At 44.2% G+C, this 21,377-nt stretch overlaps 2 protein-coding genes across 2 annotated transcripts in view; one reads left to right on the top strand and one right to left on the bottom strand.

The window, feature by feature from the left end:
• Positions 1-12,123, top strand: part of mrtfba (myocardin related transcription factor Ba) — a 27,408-nt gene extending 15,285 nt beyond the window's left edge. Inside the window, exons 5-16 of the mRNA XM_069156016.1 lie at positions 13-68; positions 257-332; positions 564-725; positions 803-978; positions 1,102-1,230; positions 1,332-1,579; positions 2,112-2,283; positions 4,075-5,118; positions 5,901-6,050; positions 6,156-6,290; positions 6,491-6,551; positions 7,921-12,123. Coding sequence (XP_069012117.1) covers positions 13-68; positions 257-332; positions 564-725; positions 803-978; positions 1,102-1,230; positions 1,332-1,579; positions 2,112-2,283; positions 4,075-5,118; positions 5,901-6,050; positions 6,156-6,290; positions 6,491-6,551; positions 7,921-8,429 — 2,918 coding nt within the window. The 3' untranslated portion in view covers positions 8,430-12,123. The remainder of the gene's footprint in view (positions 1-12; positions 69-256; positions 333-563; positions 726-802; positions 979-1,101; positions 1,231-1,331; positions 1,580-2,111; positions 2,284-4,074; positions 5,119-5,900; positions 6,051-6,155; positions 6,291-6,490; positions 6,552-7,920) is intronic.
• The window catches only part of LOC138202201 (uncharacterized), a 25,294-nt gene continuing 14,496 nt past the window's right edge, over positions 10,580-21,377 (bottom strand). Inside the window, exons 2-6 of the mRNA XM_069156018.1 lie at positions 15,259-15,618; positions 14,026-14,181; positions 13,388-13,543; positions 13,027-13,153; positions 10,580-12,735 (exon numbers count right to left, since the gene is read on the bottom strand). Of these exons, the coding sequence (XP_069012119.1) occupies positions 12,627-12,735; positions 13,027-13,153; positions 13,388-13,543; positions 14,026-14,181; positions 15,259-15,553 (843 nt within the window). The 5' untranslated portion in view covers positions 15,554-15,618 and the 3' untranslated portion in view covers positions 10,580-12,626. The remainder of the gene's footprint in view (positions 12,736-13,026; positions 13,154-13,387; positions 13,544-14,025; positions 14,182-15,258; positions 15,619-21,377) is intronic.

Raw genomic sequence — 21,377 nt, 5'->3', positions numbered from 1 at the left:
TCCACGTTGCAGCTCTGAAGAGCCCGGCAGCTTTCCACGGGCAGATCCGCAGCTTGGAGCGAGCTAGGGTGAGACACACAGTTTGGAAACGGAGTGAACAGGACGGTGCCAAAAGTTGAAAAAGCTTTATATAACAGAATGATATCCATGTTTTTAAAAATCTCTTTCCAGCTATTTTCAGATCAGTGAATAAAAGTAAAACTCCTATAAAATGTTGAAATATGAGGCATTCAAATTATTTACTGATCTGTTTCAGACTGAGAACTTCCTCAAGCACAAGATCCGCAGTCGTCCAGAGAGAGCAGAGCTGGTCAGGATGCACATCCTGCAAGGTGCTGATCATTTTCTAATTCACAACTAATGTTTGCAGAATGTTTCCTGTGCACCTTTAAAATTTTGGAAAAGAGAGACTGAAGTTACGTTTCCCCTCAAATATATATCATGATTTAAACAACATTCAGAGTGGCAGCAGGCATGATGCGACCAAAAAAACCGTATCAAGAATTCTTGAGTTCTGTGATCTGTACTGAAACGTGTGACATTTTATTGTTCTCGTCTCCCAGAGACCGGAGCAGAGCCCTCTCTGCAGGCCACTCAGATGAGACTGAAGAGGGCCCGACTGGCCGACAACCTCAACGAGAAGATCGCCCAGCGACCGGGCCCGATGGAGCTGGTGGAGAAAAACATCCTGCCGGTGGACTCCAGCCTCAAACAGGCCATCATCGGTGAGACACCTGCAGGGACGCAGGACGATGTCCTTGTGTGATCGAAGCAGTGCTTTGACTCGTTGATTGTCTCTCAGTGGGTCAGGTGAATTATCCCAAGGTCCTGGATGAAGATAGCAATGACGCTCCGTCCCCGGAGCAGCCAGCCAGCCAGGAGTCTCAGAGCTCTGTCCCGTCACCGGGGGACAACAAAGTGCCAGAGACGCCCTCCCCGGCCCCGGCACCAGTTCTACCGCTCAGCACCATGCTGCAGGTCAGATAGAGGGCGATAACTCGTGTGTATTTTCTAATGTTGATCCTGGACTGAACAGTGTTTGTAAGAACGTCGATGTTTGTTCAGGGGTTTTAAGTGTTGTTGTTTTTTCTGCCTCTGCAGCCCCTCCCAACACCAGACTTTATGAAAGTGATCTCCACCAATGAGCAGCCTGCCAGCCGCCCAGCTGTCACTCCTGCTCAGCCGTTCACCACAGCTGCTCCCCCAAAACCAGGCCCAACGCTCATCAAAGTAATGGATTTGTCCTCTAAATAACGTCCCTTCTGTCTTTTTTTGTATCTGATGTGCAGAACGTATGTTAAGAATTTGTCTGCGTTTCCTCCCACCGACAGCAAAGCCAGCAGAAAGCTCCGTCTGAGAAGAGTCGCAGCAAGAAGGGCAAAGAGCTGAAGTCGAGGGTGAAGAAGCTCAAGTACCACCAGTACGTTCCCCCGGACCAGAAGCAGGAGGCCAGCGAGGCCCCCATGGACTCCTCGTACGCCCGACTGCTGCAGCAGCAGCAGCTGTTCCTGCAGCTGCAGATCCTCAGTCAGCAGCAGCAGCACTACAACTACCAGACTATATTACCAGCTCCACTCAAGTACGTGGCTCCCAAATACATAGCAATGTGATGGTGTTGTTTTTACCTCCATCACACAGATAAACTGAGTTTTACGGACGTATTTTTTTCAGGCCTCCATCACTGTAATTACATTTTTTTCCACGTTTTTTTTTGGCCTCCCTCCCCGACTCTTTATCTGAAAGTGCTTGACACCGAGCCAAATATTGTTGTTTTCAACAAGCCAGAGGGCCATTAGCTACTTTCCAATAACAAGCGTATGCGTAATCATATTAAGAACTAACAGGATGTTGGTTTACAAGCAGCTGTTTGCATAACCGTCCTGACAGCAGCAGCACGGCCCGGCTGCCTTTGAACTGTGAGCACGCTGCGGTTTGGTTGACCGCCTTTGTTCGTGAGCCGCTCGGCTTCCTCTCTTTCTCCAATTATCGCCACAATAATATTTTTTTTGTCCACCTTCCCACTCTCTCTCTCTCTCCTCCTCTTCCTCTTCCCTGATGTCCTCAAATTACGATGACCTCACCTCTCTTTGTCTCTCTGTCTCTCGCTGCAGACCTGTGGCAGAGGGTCAGAGCAACAACGCCGGCGCCCTGCCAACTTCCATTATGGTGTCTTTGCCCACTGCTCCTCCACCTCCCCCCCTGCCTCCAGCTCCAGCCCGGCCAAACAACTCGCTGTCCAACCGCAAGCTGGGAGTCCTGCCCGCCAACCTGGAGGAGATGAAGGTATTTGGAAAGGGACACCGTTTCTACCGGCAAACCCTGCAGTGTTTTAGTTGGGAACAGCAAGAAGTTTAGAAATCCCTGTTGAAATCAGCAATCATACACTTTATGCTTTACGTATGAATGTTATGCTTTACTCACCTAATACAGAAATAAAGTGTGTTAAATATTACACAGCCAGAACCAGACTGTTTTCATAGAAAACAGACAACTGTACATACAGCAGGATTTAACAAGTACCCAACATTGTTGTTCTTGATTTTAAACATTTATATAAACTCAATAATGGCTCCCATTTAGCAAATACACTGCTCAAAAAAAATAAAAGGGAACACTTAAACAACACATCCCAGATCTCAATGAATGAAATATTCCATTTGGAAATCTTTATTCATTACATAGTGGAATGTGTTGAGAACAAAATAACATAAGAATGATCAATGGAAATCAAAATCATTATCCCATGGAGGTCTGGATTCAGAATCATACTCAAAATAAAGGTGGAAAAATCAGATCACAGGCTGATCCAACTTCTATGGAAATTCCTCAAGACAAGTCAAAATGAGGCTCAGTAGTGTGTGTGGCCTCCACGTGCCTGTATCACTCCCTACAACGCCTGGGCATGCTCCTGATGAGACCACGGATGTTCTCCTGAGGGATCTCCTCCCAGACCTGGATCAAAGCATCAGTCAACTCCTGGACAGTCTGCGGTGCGACGTGGCGTCGGTGGACGGAACGAGACACGATGTCCCAGATGTGCTGGATTGGATTCAGATCTGGGGAACGGGCGGGCCGGTCCGTAGCATCGATGCCTTCATCATGCAGGAACTGATGACACACTGCAGCCACATGAGGCACTTCTGTGGGTTGTAGACACCGCCTCATGCTACCTCTAGTGGTGAGGGCACTGGCAAAATGCAAAAGTGACCAAAAAATCAGCCAGAAAGGACGAGGACAGAGAAATGGTCTGTGGTCACCACCTGCAGAACCGTTCCTTTATAGGGGTTGTCTTGATAATTGACTCATTTCCACCTGTTGTCTGTTCAATTTGCACAACAGCAGGTGAAATTAATTCACAATCAGTGTTGCTTCCTAACTGGACAGGTTGATTTCCCAGAAGTGGGATTGACTTGGAGTTACATTGTGTTGTTTAAGTGTCCCCTTTATTTTTTTTGAGCAGTGTAGAAAGGAGCATTAACAGCAGGAGTATTCAGACGTTTTAGAGATTATAGGTGTTTACTTTATGACACACAGTTATCAGGTGAGATTGGTATTGGATTCTGACCCACAATGCCACAGTAATGCTCTGACGTTAACTCTGGACAAGTGAGCCAATAAACTCTAGATTACAATGAGCTCCTACATGAATTTTCATTTAAATTGGCATGTTAGACACTTGTTTTTTTTTTGTTTTTTTTTATCAATTACCCTTTTTAACTCATTTATCGACTTTATGGGAGAATAATAATGAACAAACAGAACAAACTTGTCACTGGAAGATGCCTCTCTGACAGTTACATTGGGGATTATTCTATGTATTAATCCCAAAAGAAGTAATTATTCTAAATATTAAGCTTTAGAGGTGCTGCTAGGTGGATTTTTCTCCCTCCAGACAGGCTTGCTGTTTCTCCTTCTTCCAGTCTTTATGCTGCGGTAACCTTCTGCTGGCTTCAGCTGCACTACGCATTTCACAAACAGGGAGCGTATTTTCAAAACCTGCGTACTATCCCTTTACAATGAACTGCATTCCTCCTCTGGGCACTTGTCTAAACGATCATATTTCTGTGTTTCTAGGTGGCCGAGCTGAAACTGGAGCTGAAGCTGCGCGGCCTTCCTGTGTCCGGAACAAAGACCGACCTGATAGAAAGACTGAAACCTTTCCAGGACAATCACAGCACCACTGCACCACCCACCTTCCCTCCTCCCACCACCACCTTCTCCTCCATCTCCATGGAGGTCACCACCACGACCACGCCTGCCATTGTCGTCCCGGTCCAGCAGGTGGCAACAGAGGGCGTGCACTCCACGCCGCCGGTCTCACCCATTCCCCCCGACCCCTCCACCCTCCAGCAGGATGTCGGCATGTCTGAGCCTGCGTCTGACATGCAGATGGTGAGCATGGGCTTGGCGGGGCTTCGGTCCTCACCTCAGGACAGGAGGCTCCATGAGAAGGAGCGGCAGATCATGGAGCTGATGAGGAAGCTGGAGCACGAGCAGAGGCTGGTGGAGGAGCTGAAGATGCAGCTGCAGGTGGAGAAGAGAGGTCAAGGTGGCTGCGCCGCCGACTCTGCACCTCCCAAACTCACCTCTCTACCTGCCATGAACCCCGTTCCTGCTGTCCTCAACTCAAATGTGGTAAAGATGGAGGGCACGGTGCTGTCAAACTGTTCGTCCACCGCCGCTGCCATCTCAAACTCCCTCCTGGACTCCCAGGCTCTAACAACTCACCTGCCGACGGTGGTGAAGCTGGAGGATGTGACCGTTTCTTCTGGCAAGCCGATCCAGCTGCAGACCCAAACCCAGCTCCTCGCTCAGATCCAGACTCAAGCCCAGCCCCAAGTGACCGCCAGCCCCCAGCTCCTGTCCCAACCCCACAAAAGTCCTAAACTCCAGCCACAGTCGCAGCCCGCCGCCCCCAGCCTGCAGCAGTTCTTCATCAGCCACCCGGGTGGAGTCTCCCAGGTTCTTGGGCAGCCTCAGACCTTGTTATCCGCGTCTGGGCAACCTCAGACTCTGCTGACCACGACGGGCCAGGCTGGAACTCAGATCCTGCTCCCGGTCTCTCTGTCCAACAACGCTACTGCGATCCAGCTGCCAAACAACACCGTCAGCCTGCAGGTACGAACGCAGTGAGCGGGGCTTTGTAGCAAACTGGAAGAGCACGGATACAAATAAAATGATTGCTTTTGGGAGCGGAGACGATGAAAAGTCTGTGCTTATCTTGAATCCATGACACTATTACTAGATTTCTACAGGTCAAACCTGAAAAATTCTTCTGACCTAAATTTAAACGGCCACATAAAGACAATCACAAAAGCATCCTGCTGCCACATTAACAATATTGCAATAATTTAAGGATTTCTGTCGAAACAAGATGCAGAAAAAGTACTTCATGTATTTATTCCCAGCAGGTTGAACTATTGTAATGGTGTCTTCATAAAACCAGTCGGCTCGACAGAATGCCGCCACGATAGGTACTAACACCAAGAAAGTAAAGCACACCACACCGATCCAGTGATCCTTGAATCACTGCACTGGCTTCCTGTGTGTCTCGTCAGTAAAGCCCTGAATGGTCTCAGGCATACATCTGATTCATCTGTATGTTACGAAGCCTACAGACCGTCCAGGTCAGCTGGGACAAGTTTATTGAGTGTAAACGGAATCAAAACCAAGCAGCTTCTAGTTTCTGTGCTCTCCACCTGTTGAAAGAGCTCCCTGAACACCCGAAGTCGGCTAAAACTGTCAGCCCCTTTAAATCAGGGCTTGAAATAGTTATGTTTGCTGAAGCTTCCCAGTAAATTAGAGATGTAAAAAAGTTTATGTGTTGTATTTCTCTGCCTCCTCTAAAGAAATTTGACTTTGTTTTTGATGTGCTGCCACTCTCCCTTGTGTCGTAACAGACTCTGACTATGTGCAATAACACTACTGGTTTGGAGAACCAGAGGAGGCCTGATATGAATCCTCAGTGTTTCCTGAGGCACTCCCCAGAGACCCGGGTCTCTCCACGGGCTTCACCCAACCACCACATCTCCAACGGAGCCCTCAACAAGGTATCAGTGATGACTTTACTAATCGGATGCTTTTTTTTCTTTATACGGTTTGGTTGTTAATTCCGCCTGTATGTTCTCCACCTCTCTCTCCTGAAATCCTCCCAGTCTTCTTCACCTCAGCCCACCTTCATCCTCCAGCCCACCTCGCTGGTCGCTCAGCCTCACAAGACCAGAGAGCCTCCCCGCTACGAGGACGCTGTCAAACAGAGCCGCAACCTGCATATCAACAACGTTTCACAGGTGAGACACACACACACACACACACACACACACACACACACACACACACACACACACACACACACACACGATTTCCGCTGCTGTGTCCTTCAGAATACAAAAAGAGCGTAAAAACACAAGTTTGTTTTTGGTATTTTCAGTTTTACAGCATCGCAGTGAAAAAGCCTGAAGTCTCTCAATGTCCTTGACTGTCTTTTCAGGTTCCCACGGCAACCAGCCAGCAAATGGATGACTTGTTCGACATCCTCATAGAGAGCGGAGGTAACTTGGTGCAACGGCGACGGCCGGCATGTTTAATGTTTAAACGGTCTCGTCGCGGAGAAACACAGAAGCTGCTGCTGCGTGGGCCGGACTGCTTTCAGTTTGATGACATCGTTTTATGCTGACATGACAGAAACTCACTCTTAACCACAGCAACATGGAGACCGCTGAGTCCCAGCTGGAGTTGCCAGAAAGTCCAGGGAAAGACTTTAGAGAAAGTAATTTGGAAATAAAAATTTAAAAAAAAATATATGATTTGATTTAAAATATGGATTATTGAATCAGCTTGAACATCTACGTACAGCATGTTTCAATTTGGGAGCGTTTAAAAACGAGTTAGCAAACCAGCAGAGATCTCTACAGCCGACTAAAAGAATAAATGGCTCCAATACAAAATGTTATTCATTAGTAATATAGAAAATGCACAGTTCAGCGTGAACCCAAGTTGTGAGTCACACTTTGATGTTTTCTACACAGTACAGGAAAAAAATATACACGCATATATATATATATATATTTTCAGTATTTTGAATTATTAGATTATAAATTCAAAAGTGCCTACCTGGCCGTGTTTCTTACTGTGACAGTGAAGTCACTCAAATGCTGCACGCTGTCAATCAGAAAAGACTCTGACCTGCTTAATGTCTGCTATTAAATAAACAAAATGAAAAACATGTCTTTCACGACCGCTGCAGCGTTTTCATCCGTAACATCAAAGCCGTCGAGGCGATAACAGATTTTAAAAGTCGCACAACGTAACGTTGCCTTTCTCCCGTCTTGTCAACACCGAGGCCTCGGACACTTTGTCTCAATGAACTTTATTGGAATTATCACCGGACAAAAGCAACCGGCATGAGCGCCACACGCTGGCCGCTCGATTGAGTTGTTCAGTGCGAGCAGAGAAGTTTAAACTGAAACTCAACTCAACGTGTTTAAGCTTTCAAAGCTGACCCTGAATAGAAAACAATGCAGTGCAAATATAATAATAATAATAATAATAATATCTTTATTTATATAGCACCTTTCAAAAACAACTTACAAAGCGCTTTTCAAATATAAAATAAACAACCTATAAGCAACACTTGATAGAATATAATATTTTATTAACTGTTGCTTAAGTCAACATAAATACCCTTCTGACAGTTTGTCTCAGGTTCTGGACAGATCAGATCGTTACAGCCGTTAAATGTAATGATATCCACTCTAATATAATTCCCAGTGTTCCGGTTGAACAGTTCATGTGTCATGTGACTGTTTCTCAGGGTTCAGTTTCCCACCGTGGACGAACTCGGTTCTCTAAAACTGTCCTCACTGGTCGATCCTTAATCCTAATCCATGTTTTTATTCCATGTTCTTCGTACCATTCCAGAAATCACTCCGTTTATCCAGCAGGACCCTCCGGTGTCTCTCCCTAAGACCCTCCCAGTCACAGCCAACATCACCACCCTCCCGGTCAACACCGTCCTGTCCAGACCGCCCCCTCACATCCAGCTGGCCCCGCCTCCCACGCTGAACTCCATCATCAACCTGCCCAGCCTGTCCTCTCTGGCCACAGACAACCAGCTGGAGGCCTTCCTGGAGGGGACGCTGGCCGACGCGTCGCCGGCCTCCGACCCTCGTACGCACGGCCTGATGATGGAGCTGCAGGCCCAGCTGATGGACCAGCAGCCCTACTCGCCCATGGACACGTCCGACCTGTCCTTCTGCGACTCGTCCTCGCCCCCCTCCTCGCTCAACATGGGCCTGTCCGACCCGGCCCTCGACAACATGGAGTGGCTGGACCTCACCATGCCCCCGGGGCCCGGCGGGGCGCTCATGCCGCTGGGGATCCCGACGGACTTCCTGGACACGCACGACCTTCAGCTGCACTGGGACTGAGACGGAGACGGAAGGACGGAGGAGAGACGGCGGAGCAGCTGAGGAGCGAGAGACGGAGGAAGACGAAAAAGGACGGACGGCCGCAGGAACAACAGTGCCGCGTCACTCTCACCAGGACATCCAAACCATCTGTAATATTCCCACTCACTACTCTGCGGAGACGAGACGCTGTACACTGATTCAAGTGGAACTACGAGCAGGCGTTTGCACGGCTTTAAAAGACGGACAGGAAGACGTCTGCTCGGAGGCGACTGAGGGATTTTAAAGAGCGTCTGATGTCATGACTTTACCGATCCCTCACAGAGCCAAAGGAAGCGGACTGTTTGTAAATACACTTTAAACCACACTAACAGAGTCGAGGGCTGAGATTATTTCTACTTTGGGACACCGGGACATCCGAGTCTGTTGCACTGTGTGAGCGCAGCAGCTGCATGAGGAAGAAGGTTTTTGAACACTTCTGCAGATGATGCGGAAACCGCCGGTCCACCGAAGCAGCCTGCGCCACACAAACCTCGGTGGTCCCGTTCAGACTCCAGATGAAACCCTGTCGTTGTAATTAACAGTTAAAAAGGACATTCGAGGCATTTGAGGATGTCAGACCTCGTCACCCGGGGAGACTTTGACGAAAGCCCGTCTCAGCGCTTTGAGAAGACGCCTCAGCCTCTTGCATCGCTCTTTAAATCGACGCGGTCGGTCGGCCGGCCGGCCGGTCGGTCGCCGAGCCGTAAAGGGATTCCTCGACGAGGCCGGAGCCTCCGTTCACGCCGGTCCTGTCTGCCCACGGTTCCCTGTGGACGACACGATTTGCTGACTCGTCTGATCTCGCGCGGTCAAAGCTGATCAACCAATGACTCTACAAAATATAACGACGAGAGGAGGGGAAGCTCCTCCATCGGTGTGAGCGCTGCGCACCGACGAGGCCGAGGCCGCCGCGCCTCATTCACCTCAGAACAAGGAAATGTGAACGCTGCGTATCCACGGCGATCGCTACTCGATCGCTCCCGACTGCGATCAGCGGATGCTGCGGTTTCCCCAACTCTGCTTATTTTGAATGTACTTTTGAAAATATCAAAAACTTCACTTAAAAAAAAAAAAAAAAAAAAAAAAAAAAAGGTGGCAGCTTTTCTTCTTCTGATTTAGTAAACTGACGTAAAACGGCGGAAAGGGAACAAATGTCAGACCTTCAGACGCGCACATCCATAACTGGTGTGCTGCAAATATATCAAGGAATAATTAAAGGTGTCTTTGTTGAGCTTTATATCCAGCTGTCCTACAGTATCCCCCCAGTATCCCCCCGCACTTTGCTTTGTGTGTGTGTGTGTGTGTGTGTGTGTGCGTGTGCGTGTGCGTGTGCGTGTGAGAAGCCAGCATGTTGTGCGTGGACGTGTCTTCCCGTCTCTTGCATGTACGTCAGTGTCCTCCGTGTGCATGATTGTATTCACGTTTAATCTCGGGCTGCTTCTCGCTGTCCTCTCGGCCGTCGCCCTCAAGTTGTCTCCAAGTCAATTTATCCAACCGTTTGCTCTCCGCTCCACACGTTGCACCTCTGACTCTTCAGAAGGCTTCTGATGACTGTTTTTACTGTTTGCTGTTGAGTTAATGTCCCACGGTCAAAAAAAAACGCACAGCGGGAGAGGGCTGGTTTTTTTGTTGTTGTTTGTTTTAATTGATCGCATCGTATTGCCACTCGTTCTCGGTCTAAACATCGAGTTACTGATTTAGCATCTCACTCTATTTATTCTTTAGCGATTGATAGAGTCCAACTTTACGGCACTTTGAAATAAATCTCACCTTTTTCTTTTCTTGGATATCGGTCAGTGAAATCTCGTTTACATTCGAACCACTTCCTCCCGTCATCACGTCCACGGGCACTAGAGGGCGCCGTCTCTCTCCTGTTGTGACTTCAAGGCACTTTTTTCTTTGTTTTTTTTTTGTTTGTTTTACTTCTGGGTCATTTCTGACAGAAAGATAATTAAAATTATGCTTTTTTTTTTTTTTTTTTTTTTTTTTTTCATTTGAAAGAAATGTATGTTGTTTCTTTTCTGTGTAATGAGTTACTGTCAGCAATAATCCCATTAGAGAGCCCTTCACTACACTTCTTTAACCAAGACACGTGGATGTTCTCAAAGACCAACACACAAACGTTGTAGTTTATTTCTTTTTTTTTTTTCCACATTGCTGCGCGTTAAATCTCATGTAGGAGGACCAGTGAAAGTCACAAGAAGATTCATGTACTTTGGTCAACATATTATCACGTTTTGTTAAGTTTCTCACAGTTTATATTCATTCTTTCTTCTTTTTAAGGATTCAAAGTAAATGTTAAAGGACCAGTGTGTTAGGATTTAGGAGGCTCTACCAGCAGAAATTGAATATGATACTAATGATTATGTTTTTACCAATATTGTTAGTGCTGAAACTAAAGAATTATTGTGTTTTTTTGTTTTGTTTTTTGTTTTTTTTTATCGTGGAGCTGAGGTGCCCAAACCTTTCAGACCATGTACCACTATTTACCAAAGCAAAAGTACCACTTCCCACCACGGATACCGACATGTTTTATGGACTTTGTTGCCGTTTAAAAATTCCAATTATTAGGCTGTGAAAAAAAAAAAATCAACAACTGAGGATAATGTTCCTGTAACGGCATGTCGACTGTGACATCCCCTTACGTGGCTTTAAGCAGGGTTTGGTTCCTGTGCTTTCCGGAGGGCCGCGGCAGCAGTCGAGGGTGGTGGGCAGATAATGTTTGGAAAACCCTACGTAAGCACAGGCAAATTTTATTCCTGGAATATTTCAATGATTGACACCACATTTTTGAAATGCAATGTGATGTTTCTATGAAATAGCTGTTGTCTATAATCGAACGAAATGAAAAAAAAAATTTTGTTTTGTTTTTTTTAGCTCTCGGGACAGTGAGAGTGCAATGAATTAGGCCTGCCAGCAACGCTCTTACGAACCACCGGGTGGAGCCTTGCGTGCCGTGAGTAGTTTGCGTACCACCGTTTGGGAACCGCTGCCTTAGAAAGAACCCTTCATATCTACATTGGGAACAAATCGTTGAGGTTTTCACTGGAGGCGACACCGCTCACCGTTCGCCACCGAGGCTGCTCACAGCAATAACGGCTGCTCACCCTTGATAAGACTGTACTGTATGTCAAATCCTGCCTTGATTTTATTCATGTACGAGCCTTTACTACAGAGTAACAGAGTTTCGAAGCACTTCATATCTGAGGGGTCGAGCTCGGGCTTCCTCGTGTCGATTTCAGCTCTCCGCGCTCGTCCTCGTTCGCCCGCACCGTTTTAACGGTCGTGTGGACGTTTGTTTTGGTGGAGGACGTGGGAACAAAGCTCCGTGGAGGAGACTTTATTCCAACCGATGTTTGTGGGGGAGTGAAGCCGAAGCACAGACGAGGCTCCCTCCACACATTTCACAGCGAAGGGTGACAACGAAGGGCCGACGTCGCTCACCGTAGCCGAGTCCCCCCCCCCCCCCTCTTTACCTCCGCCGCCCATGCCATGCCTCTTGTTGTTCGTAAGGCCATACGTTTTGCACATTGTGTACATATTTATATAGATGTAATGCATATTTTTATACATGTGTGACATCCATGGGCTCTCTCTATTTTGTAAATACTCCAAAAGATGTATATAAGTACCGTATGCTTTTACGTGTCAATAAAATTCGGTGTACTGTGAAGAGCCTCCGTGGAATAATTCACCTCAAACACAATAGAAACATTGTGAACAGGGTTCATTTTTTTTTTTTATCTTTCAAAGGTCTGAAGAGTCCAGAAAAGCCGCTACATTTGAATGGCACCGCGGCCGGCAGCGCTTGAAAACATCTCTTTGTTAGACCGGTCTGATTGTCGGCCTGCGTTTGCATATGTACAGCGAGGAATTTCCATTTTTCTTCAGATAACAATCGCAAATATGTTTTCCAGAGTCCACGGAAAACAAACGGTAGCAGATCGCCCAAAGCGTTTCAGCCCCGGCCCCGAACTTCAGCCTGAGCGGGTGCACCGTCGCGACCAAAAACGAGTCCGGGGCGCTCGAGGCGTTCCTTCAACGATAACGCGGCCGGGGGCGTTCCCGCCGGAGCTCCCCGCGCAATCCTCCCAACTCGTTGAGTCCCGAGTTTTAGAGCCCGAGACCCCAAACGTCTCCCGAGACGTCGAGGGTTACGCTCCCGTAATCGCCGCGTCACAACGCCGTGAAGGTGTGTACGTCCGCCCGACACGCGGGACAGCGGTGATGGACGTCCCTCAGGCACTTCGCGGCGAAAGGGACCAGACAGCAGCCTGCAACACACCTGTTGGGAAGAAAGATGACGTGACTTCATGGCTTTTTAAAAATTCCCACCTGTTACTTACTCCGTCCGTCATTGCGCAACGTCCTCCTTACCCCAGAGAACATTTGAACAGTATCCAGGTGTTGTTCGCAAACTGCCCCCCCCAAGTAATGTTCTTCTTTATTGCTTGTAACCGTGTTAGGTATTCGTGGTACTTTTATCTACCTCGTGCAGGCGGCAACGACAGCTTCATGTTTGGTTTTGAGTAATACGCTTTTTCTTCGTGTTCAGATGAGGTGCGACAAGACGTACCCCATCATGGAGCACAAGCAGCACACGATCCACATTGTCTCGCCCACTTTGCTGCAGACCTCCGTGACGATGACCTCCTCGCAGGACGGACACCGGGTGAGTCCTGCTGTCCGACGCAGACCGTCCACTTGACCGCAAGAGAGAGAGAGACAGAGACAGAAAAAGGTTGGTATGAACTCAACTTCAAACTGACACGGCCTGGTCATCTTTGTACGCTGCGCTGGTTGGATGGATGGACGGACGGACGGACGGACGGACGGATGGATAACTTACTGCATGCAATATCTAAAGATAAAGCGACCAGGCATTTGCATACGCTAACATTATTTTGAATGTATTACATACAACAGGTATCACACACCTGGAATGACGGCGTCTGTTGTTCTGTCTGCGGCAGCTGCAGGTTTGACACTCTGCTCCGGTGGGACGTCCACCTGGGCGAGCTGTGGAGGCGGCAGCATGTAGATCCCCCCGCGGGGCATCTCACTTTTATGAAATGGGTGGTGTTCGCGGTGACCTGATTTCAAATATAAGTCGTTTAAAAAAAATGTTCTTCGGAGCCTAAATTATTTTTGACAGCATTCACGTGCATATTAAGGCGAGACACTGCAGGCAAAAGCATCGTTTCATGCACTCGTCAATTTTGAGAATTTGGGCTATTTTGCTTTCATGACATGCCATCTTTCACGCTAGCATGAAGAAAATGTCCCAAAAAAAATGAAATATTAAGGTGTTTAGTTTACGACATCCAAAAATCGGATTCCTGTTCAAGAAATGTTTAATTAGATAATGTCTCAGTTGCATTGAGAAACATATACTTTCATACGAAAAAAAAAAGTACTTTCCTAATAGAAGTAATCAGTTGAACGAGTTTTGATGGTGATATATGTTCGTTAAAATTTCTACCCTATTCACCTGTTGTGTCTTGCCTTAAAAAAAAATTAAAAAAAAAAAAGAAAAAAAAGAAAGATGATTGAGAAGCCTGGAAAGGAAACATGCCTCTGTTTGCTGTGAGTTTGGAGTTCTGTCCCTGTTTCTCCAACTCCTCCACCTCCTCCAACTCCTCCTTTTTCACCAGCAGCTCCTCCAGCTCTCTCTGAATGACCTGCAGCTCACACAGCTCGCCACAAAGCTCATCGCCGTCCTCCCCGACCACTGATGACACCACACACAGTTAGAGTTCAAACAGATCACGCACATCTACAGCAAGCTGCTCTATCTGTTCACTGTATATAATTATTACCAAAGCTGTCTTACTGAATAGTATCTTTCTATTTACTTCTATTTACTTTTTCTGTTTACCATTTACTATATACTTCTACCATTTACTACTTCTATTTATTATTTACTGCTACTATTTACTACTAGTATTTACGACAACTATTTAATACTGCTATTTACTATTTATGACTAGTATTTACTATTTATTTCTACTCATGTCTTAGAATGATATATGTTTGTGTGTATGTGTATTTTGTATTTTTAATCATCACATTAGTGATGTTTACCATTTGCTATATACTTCTACTATTTACTACTATTTAATATTTACTACTATTTACTATTTACTACTACTATTTACTATTTACTACTACTATTTACTGCTACTATTTAATATTTACTACTACTATTTACTACTACTATTTACTATTTATGACTATTATGACTGTGTTTCTTGGTTGCTTGTATATTATGCGTATATTATATATATAGATATATACTGTACTGTATGTATATATATACATATATATATATATATATGTTGACTGTGTTTATTGGTTTGTTGTATATAATATATATAGATATTTAATGTACTGTATATATACTGTATATGCTGTGCATTTTATATTTTATATTTATATTTTTTACTACTATTTACTGCTATTTTATTTTATTGCTTTTCTATTATATATTCTATTCTATTATTTTATTCTATTGTTCTATTATTGCTTCTGTATGTATGCTGCTGTGGCGAAAAATTTTCCCCTCGGGGATTAATAAAGTACCTACCTACCTACCTACCTTTACTACTACTGTTTACTATTTACTGCTACTATTTAATATTTACTACTACTATTTACTGCTACTATTTACTATTTACTACTAGTATTTAGGACAACTATTTATGACTAGTATTTACTATTTATTTCTACTCATGTCTTAGAATGATATATGTTTGTGTGTGTATGTGTATTTTGTATTTTTAATCATCACATTAGGTGACTGACTCACTGTCCTTTTTGGTCCTGCCAACGTCCTGCTCTGTCTTCTTTCTGAAGTGTTGCATCTTCAGCAGAAGGAAACGCCTGTTGTGGAGCTGCTGCATGCGGAGCTGGATGAGGGCCAGCGGTGATGGGCTGCATCTCGTCTCGGGTGTCTCCTGGTTGGATTCAGGCTGGTTACCGGGCTCAGACTCACCATGCTGCTCCTGTTCTGGCTCTGAACTCATCATCCCTGTGTTCGACCCCACGCTCGGCAGCTCCCTGGCAGGCTGAATGACCACCGTGTCCCGGCCTGGCTTCTCCATTCTGGTTTAAACACCTGAATCCAGATGTCTCTGAAGCGGGTTGAAGCAAGCGCTCTGTTCTCAAACTGAGACGATAAACCGTGAACAAAACCCCGCCTTAGAAGAACACCGAATCTGAATGCAGGTCCCTCTGCGATGGGTTTAACTTTCAAAATTTCCCCTTTTTCATTTTCAGCCCAGAGAAATAGAAAGCTGGATGTTGACAAAACATTTCTGGAGATGCGTCCAAAAAAATGTGTCCTCTCTTGAAATCATTCAAAAATAGACTCCTCTGAAGGACGTTTTCATCATGTGTCCATTGTCACTGAAAGCAGCCTTAACACAGACATCAACATGGTTCTGAAATCCATTTAAATTGAGTAAACAGTGTGCACAAACAAATGAGTGTTCATGAGTCTGTAAAATATGCAAATGTTGTCAGCCTGGAGCATTTCGGGCGATGACATCAAAGGAAGACAAGATGTGAATAGAAGCTGAGCACTTCTTTTAACGCCGTGAGGATGTACAGTACGGAGTTATTGTTCCGTCCTATATTACTAACAAATTCCTCTTGTATTTTTGGCAGGCTGGCTGTTTTCTTCCATATTATTGTTGTTTAAAATAGAACACAACACATGGTAAATGTTGTTGGTAAACCTGCTGGATGTTGGCTTCTAACTTTCGGTCGCTACACGTCTGCACGCTTCATTAACGACACATTTAAAATCACATAATCATATTAAGAATCTGAACCTGTCGACGGCCCGTTTATTCAGTCCTTCCAGGATTTCTCTGAGTGTGTTTTGGGATTAATAGGAACGAAAATGTTTGATTTTGCGGCACATTTTTTACAAATTTACAAATTGAGATATAATTTCAGTTTTAAGTGGTTTTTTGTGGAAGGTGGCTTCACATCAGCAAAAGAGTCAATTTCATGCTTCGTTTCAAACCCGTAGCGGTTTTTACATGTATTTATTCAAAACTTTGGGCTTTGATTGAATCATTTTAAATCCTGTCTGTATTCAAAGAGGCAGTCACTTTCCTGAATAACTGTACAGTACGGATTTATCCCCACTCAGAAGAAGCACTTCATGCTTTTTAATACTTCCTCCTGATAGTGATTCTATCCAAGCAGTTCAAAGGCCTGTTTACATTTTCTGAAAAACACTTTTCTGCTTTTGTGTTTTTGCACACAATATCTGTCGGTTCTCTTGTGGGCTCGTGCACCTCTATAAAACCAACAGGGATTATGTAATACTTGAATTCAAATGATGTGATAGCGTGGTCGTTTCCTTATGTTGCCAGCGTGGGCGTAACCATTATTTATATAATGTTCGACTTTGGTCATGTAAACAAAATATACAAAGTGACTAACACTAAAGTGACTAACACTGTCAATGTTAAACCAAATAAAAACACTGACATAATGTTACACTCTTTTATATTGTGAAAAGGCTTTTGAACGCAGCTGGATGCTGTTATTTATTTCCCATTGTTAAGGAAAACCTAATTGTGTGACTCTCCAATAGTAAGTGACATCTCAGCTAACTGTTACCACTGTACAATCTACCATTTATAGACTTTTAGCTAAAAGTTAGATAACCAGCACCAACCTGAAAGTGCTTGTTGTGCTACTGACAGGTTCAAAGTGTAATTATAAGTGTCTGACAGTGTTATAAAAAGGATTCATGCAATGTTTGACCTTTCTGTTTGATCGGAAAACAGCTGTAATATCGCTCCGCTCGAGCCACCAGACTCCATGAATAAAAATCGTAATTTTAACGTGTAGAACACGGGAGATGAGTCTGTTGGCTTTGAACAGCGATAGTTCGGCTGTTTCTGGTGAAACAAAAAGTCGATATCAATAGGGATTCTTTCCATAATGTTGTCAGTCACTGTGAATAACAATCTGAGCTTTTCTGTTTGCTGCTGCCTTTAATTGAATCAAAAAGTCATATTATAGCACGTCGTCAGAAATATGATCAAAAAGTCATACTATAGCATGTCGTAAAAAATACGATCAAAAAAATCATGCTATAGTATGTCGTCCAAAATTTCATAAAAATGTCATAGTATGTTGTTCAAAATGTAAGAAAAAAGTCTTGCTATAGCATGTCATCCGACTTTTTTTGTTTTGTTACTTGCATGACATTTTTTTCATATTTTGGACGACATGCTATAAGTATAACTTCCGTTCAAGTTATGGAAACCAACACAGTGGTGCAGCTGTCAGCGTTGTTGCCTCTCAGTCTAAAGGTTCTGGGTTTGATTCCCACCCTGACTTTCTGTGTGGAATTTACATGTTCCTGCAAAACTTTGTTTGTCATCCATAATATGGATGACTAACTTATGCATGTAGTCCATAATGTAAAACATGACATTCAAGCAAGAACAAACAATCCTCCACACTAAGTTCCAGACCCCCTATCGAACCCAGAAGCTCCTGATTGTGAGATCACAATGCTGGCTTGGAACGGCACCATTTTGCTGCCTTCATTGCATGCTTGTCTGACTTATATAACTTTTAAACATGTTATGGAAGAGAGGTCAACGGTGCAGTAGTTGGTGTTGTTGCCTTCCAGTCAGAAGGTTCCAGGTTCGAGACTCACCCTGGAAAGGATGATGTTAACATCTCGTGAAAAACCACGTCAGAGGCAAGAATTGAACCTGGAACCATCTGACTGGGAGGCAACAACACTAACCACTGCACTGATGTTTGTTTTACATCATGGACTACATGCATGATAACATGCATAAGTTAGTCGTCCACATTTTAATTTATTACTTATGCAGGAACATGCAAATTCCACAGAAAGTACCAGGCCGGTATCAAACCACGGACCTTTAGACTGTGAGACGACAACGCTGACAACTGCACCATTGTGTTGTCTGCTATAGTCAGACTATAGCACGTTGTCCAAAAAGTGACAAAAAGTGACACTATAGCACGTCGTCCAAAAAGTGACAAAAAGTCACACTACAGCACGTCGTCCAAAAAGTGACAAAAAGTCACAACAGCATGTCGTCCAAAAAGTGACAAAAAGTCACTACAGCACGTCGTCCAAAAAGTGACAAAAAGTCACACTACAGCACGTCGTCCAAAAAGTGACAAAAAGTCACACTACAGGACGTCGTCCAAAAAGTGACAAAAAGTCACACTACAGCATGTCGTCCAAAAAGTGACAAAAAGTCATACTACAGCACGTCGTCCAAAAAGTGACAAAAAGTCACACTACAGCATGTCGTCCAAAAAGTGACAAAAAGTCACACTACAGCACGTCGTCCAAAAAGTGACAAAAAGTCATACTACAGCACGTCGTCCAAAAAGTGACAAAAAGTCACACTACAGCACGTCGTCCAAAAAGTGACAAAAAGTCATACTACAGCACGTCGTCCAAAAAGTGACAAAAAGTCACACTACAGCATGTCGTCCAAAAAGTGACAAAAAGTCACACTACAGCACGTCGTCCAAAAAGTGACAAAAAGTCACACTACAGCACGTCGTCCAAAAAGTGACAAAAAGTCACACTACAGCACGTCGTCCAAAAAGTGACAAAAAGTCACACTACAGCATGTCGTCCAAATATGATCAAAAAGTCACACTACAGCATGTCGTCCAAAAAGTGACAAAAAGTCACACTACAGCACGTCGTCCAAAAAGTGACAAAAAGTCACACTACAGCATGTCGTCCAAAAATGATCAAAAAGTCACACTACAGCATGTCGTCCAAAAAGTGACAAAAAGTCACACTACAGCATGTCGTCCAAATATGATCAAAAAGTCACACTACAGCACGTCGTCCAAAAAGTGACAAAAAGTCATACTACAGCATGTCGTCCAAATATGATCAAAAAGTCACACTACAGCACGTCGTCCAAAAAGTGACAAAAAGTCATACTACAGCATGTCGTCCAAAAAGTGACAAAAAGTCATACTACAGCACGTCGTCCAAATATGATCAAAAAGTCATACTACAGCACATCGTCCAAAAAGTGACAAAAAGTCACACTACAGCATGTCGTCCAAAAATGATCAAAAAGTCACACTACAGCATGTCGTCCAAAAAGTGACAAAAAGTCACACTACAGCATGTCGTCCAAAAAGTGACAAAAAGTCACACTACAGCATGTCGTCCAAAAAGTGACAAAAAGTCACACTACAGCATGTCGTCCAAATATGATCAAAAAGTCACACTACAGCACATCGTCCAAAAAGTGACAAAAAGTCACACTACAGCATGTCGTCCAAATATGATCAAAAAGTCACACTACAGCACGTCGTCCAAAAAGTGACAAAAAGTCATACTACAGCACGTCGTCCAAAAAGTGACAAAAAGTCATACTACAGCATGTCGTCCAAATATGATCAAAAAGTCACACTACAGCACGTCGTCCAAAAAGTGACAAAAAGTCACACTACAGCATGTCGTCCAAATATGATCAAAAAGTCACACTACAGCATGTCGTCCAAAAAGTGACAAAAAGTCACACTACAGCATGTCGTCCAAAAAGTGACAAAAAGTCACACTACAGCACGTCGTCCAAAAAGTGACAAAAAGTCACACTACAGCATGTCGTCCAAATATGATCAAAAAGTCACACTACAGCATGTCGTCCAAATATGATCAAAAAGTCACACTACAGCATGTCGTCCAAAAAGTGACAAAAAGTCACACTACAGCATGTCGTCCAAAAAGTGACAAAAAGTCATACTATAGCATGTCGTCCAAATATGATCAAAAAGTCACACTACAGCATGTCGTCCAAAAAGTGACAAAAAGTCATACTGCAGCATGTCGTCCAAATATGATCAAAAAGTCACACTACAGCATGTCGTCCAAAAAGTGACAAAAAGTCACACTACAGCATGTCGTCCAAATATGATCAAAAAGTCACACTACAGCATGTCGTCCAAAAAGTGACAAAAAGTCATACTGCAGCATGTCGTCCAAATATGATCAAAAAGTCACACTACAGCATGTCGTCCAAAAAGTGACAAAAAGTCACACTATAGCATGTCGTCCAAATATGATCAAAAAGTCACACTACAGCATGTCGTCCAAATATGATCAAAAAGTCACACTACAGCATGTCGTCCAAATATGATCAAAAAGTCACACTACAGCATGTCGTCCAAAAAGTGACAAAAAGTCATACTATAGCATGTCGTCCAAATATGATCAAAAAGTCACACTACAGCATGTCGTCCAAAAAGTGACAAAAAGTCATACTGCAGCATGTCGTCCAAATATGATCAAAAAGTCACACTACAGCATGTCGTCCAAAAAGTGACAAAAAGTCACACTACAGCATGTCGTCCAAATATGATCAAAAAGTCACACTACAGCATGTCGTCCAAAAAGTGACAAAAAGTCACACTATAGCATGTCGTCCAAAAAGTGACAAAAAGTCATACTACAGCATGTCGTCCAAAAATGATCAAAAAGTCACACTACAGCATGTCGTCCAAAAAGTGACAAAAAGTCACACTACAGCATGTCGTCCAAAAAGTGACAAAAAGTCATACTACAGCATGTCGTCCAAATATGATCAAAAAGTCACACTACAGCACGTCGTCCAAAAAGTGACAAAAAGTCACACTATAGCATGTCGTCCAAAAAGTGACAAAAAGTCATACTACAGCATGTCGTCCAAATATGATCAAAAAGTCACACTACAGCATGTCGTCCAAAAAGTGACAAAAAGTCATACTATAGCACGTCGTCCAAAAAGTGACAAAAAGTCATACTGCAGCATGTCGTCCAAATATGATCAAAAAGTCACACTACAGCATGTCGTCCAAAAAGTGACAAAAAGTCACACTATAGCATGTCGTCCAAAAAGT

Source organism: Embiotoca jacksoni, unplaced genomic scaffold (genome assembly GCF_022577435.1).
Source record: "Embiotoca jacksoni isolate LCO1_2020_lvr unplaced genomic scaffold, fEmbJac1.0.p SCAF_20, whole genome shotgun sequence".
Lineage (NCBI taxonomy): Eukaryota > Metazoa > Chordata > Actinopteri > Embiotocidae > Embiotoca > Embiotoca jacksoni.
This window is presented reverse-complemented; position numbering and strand designations above follow the sequence as displayed.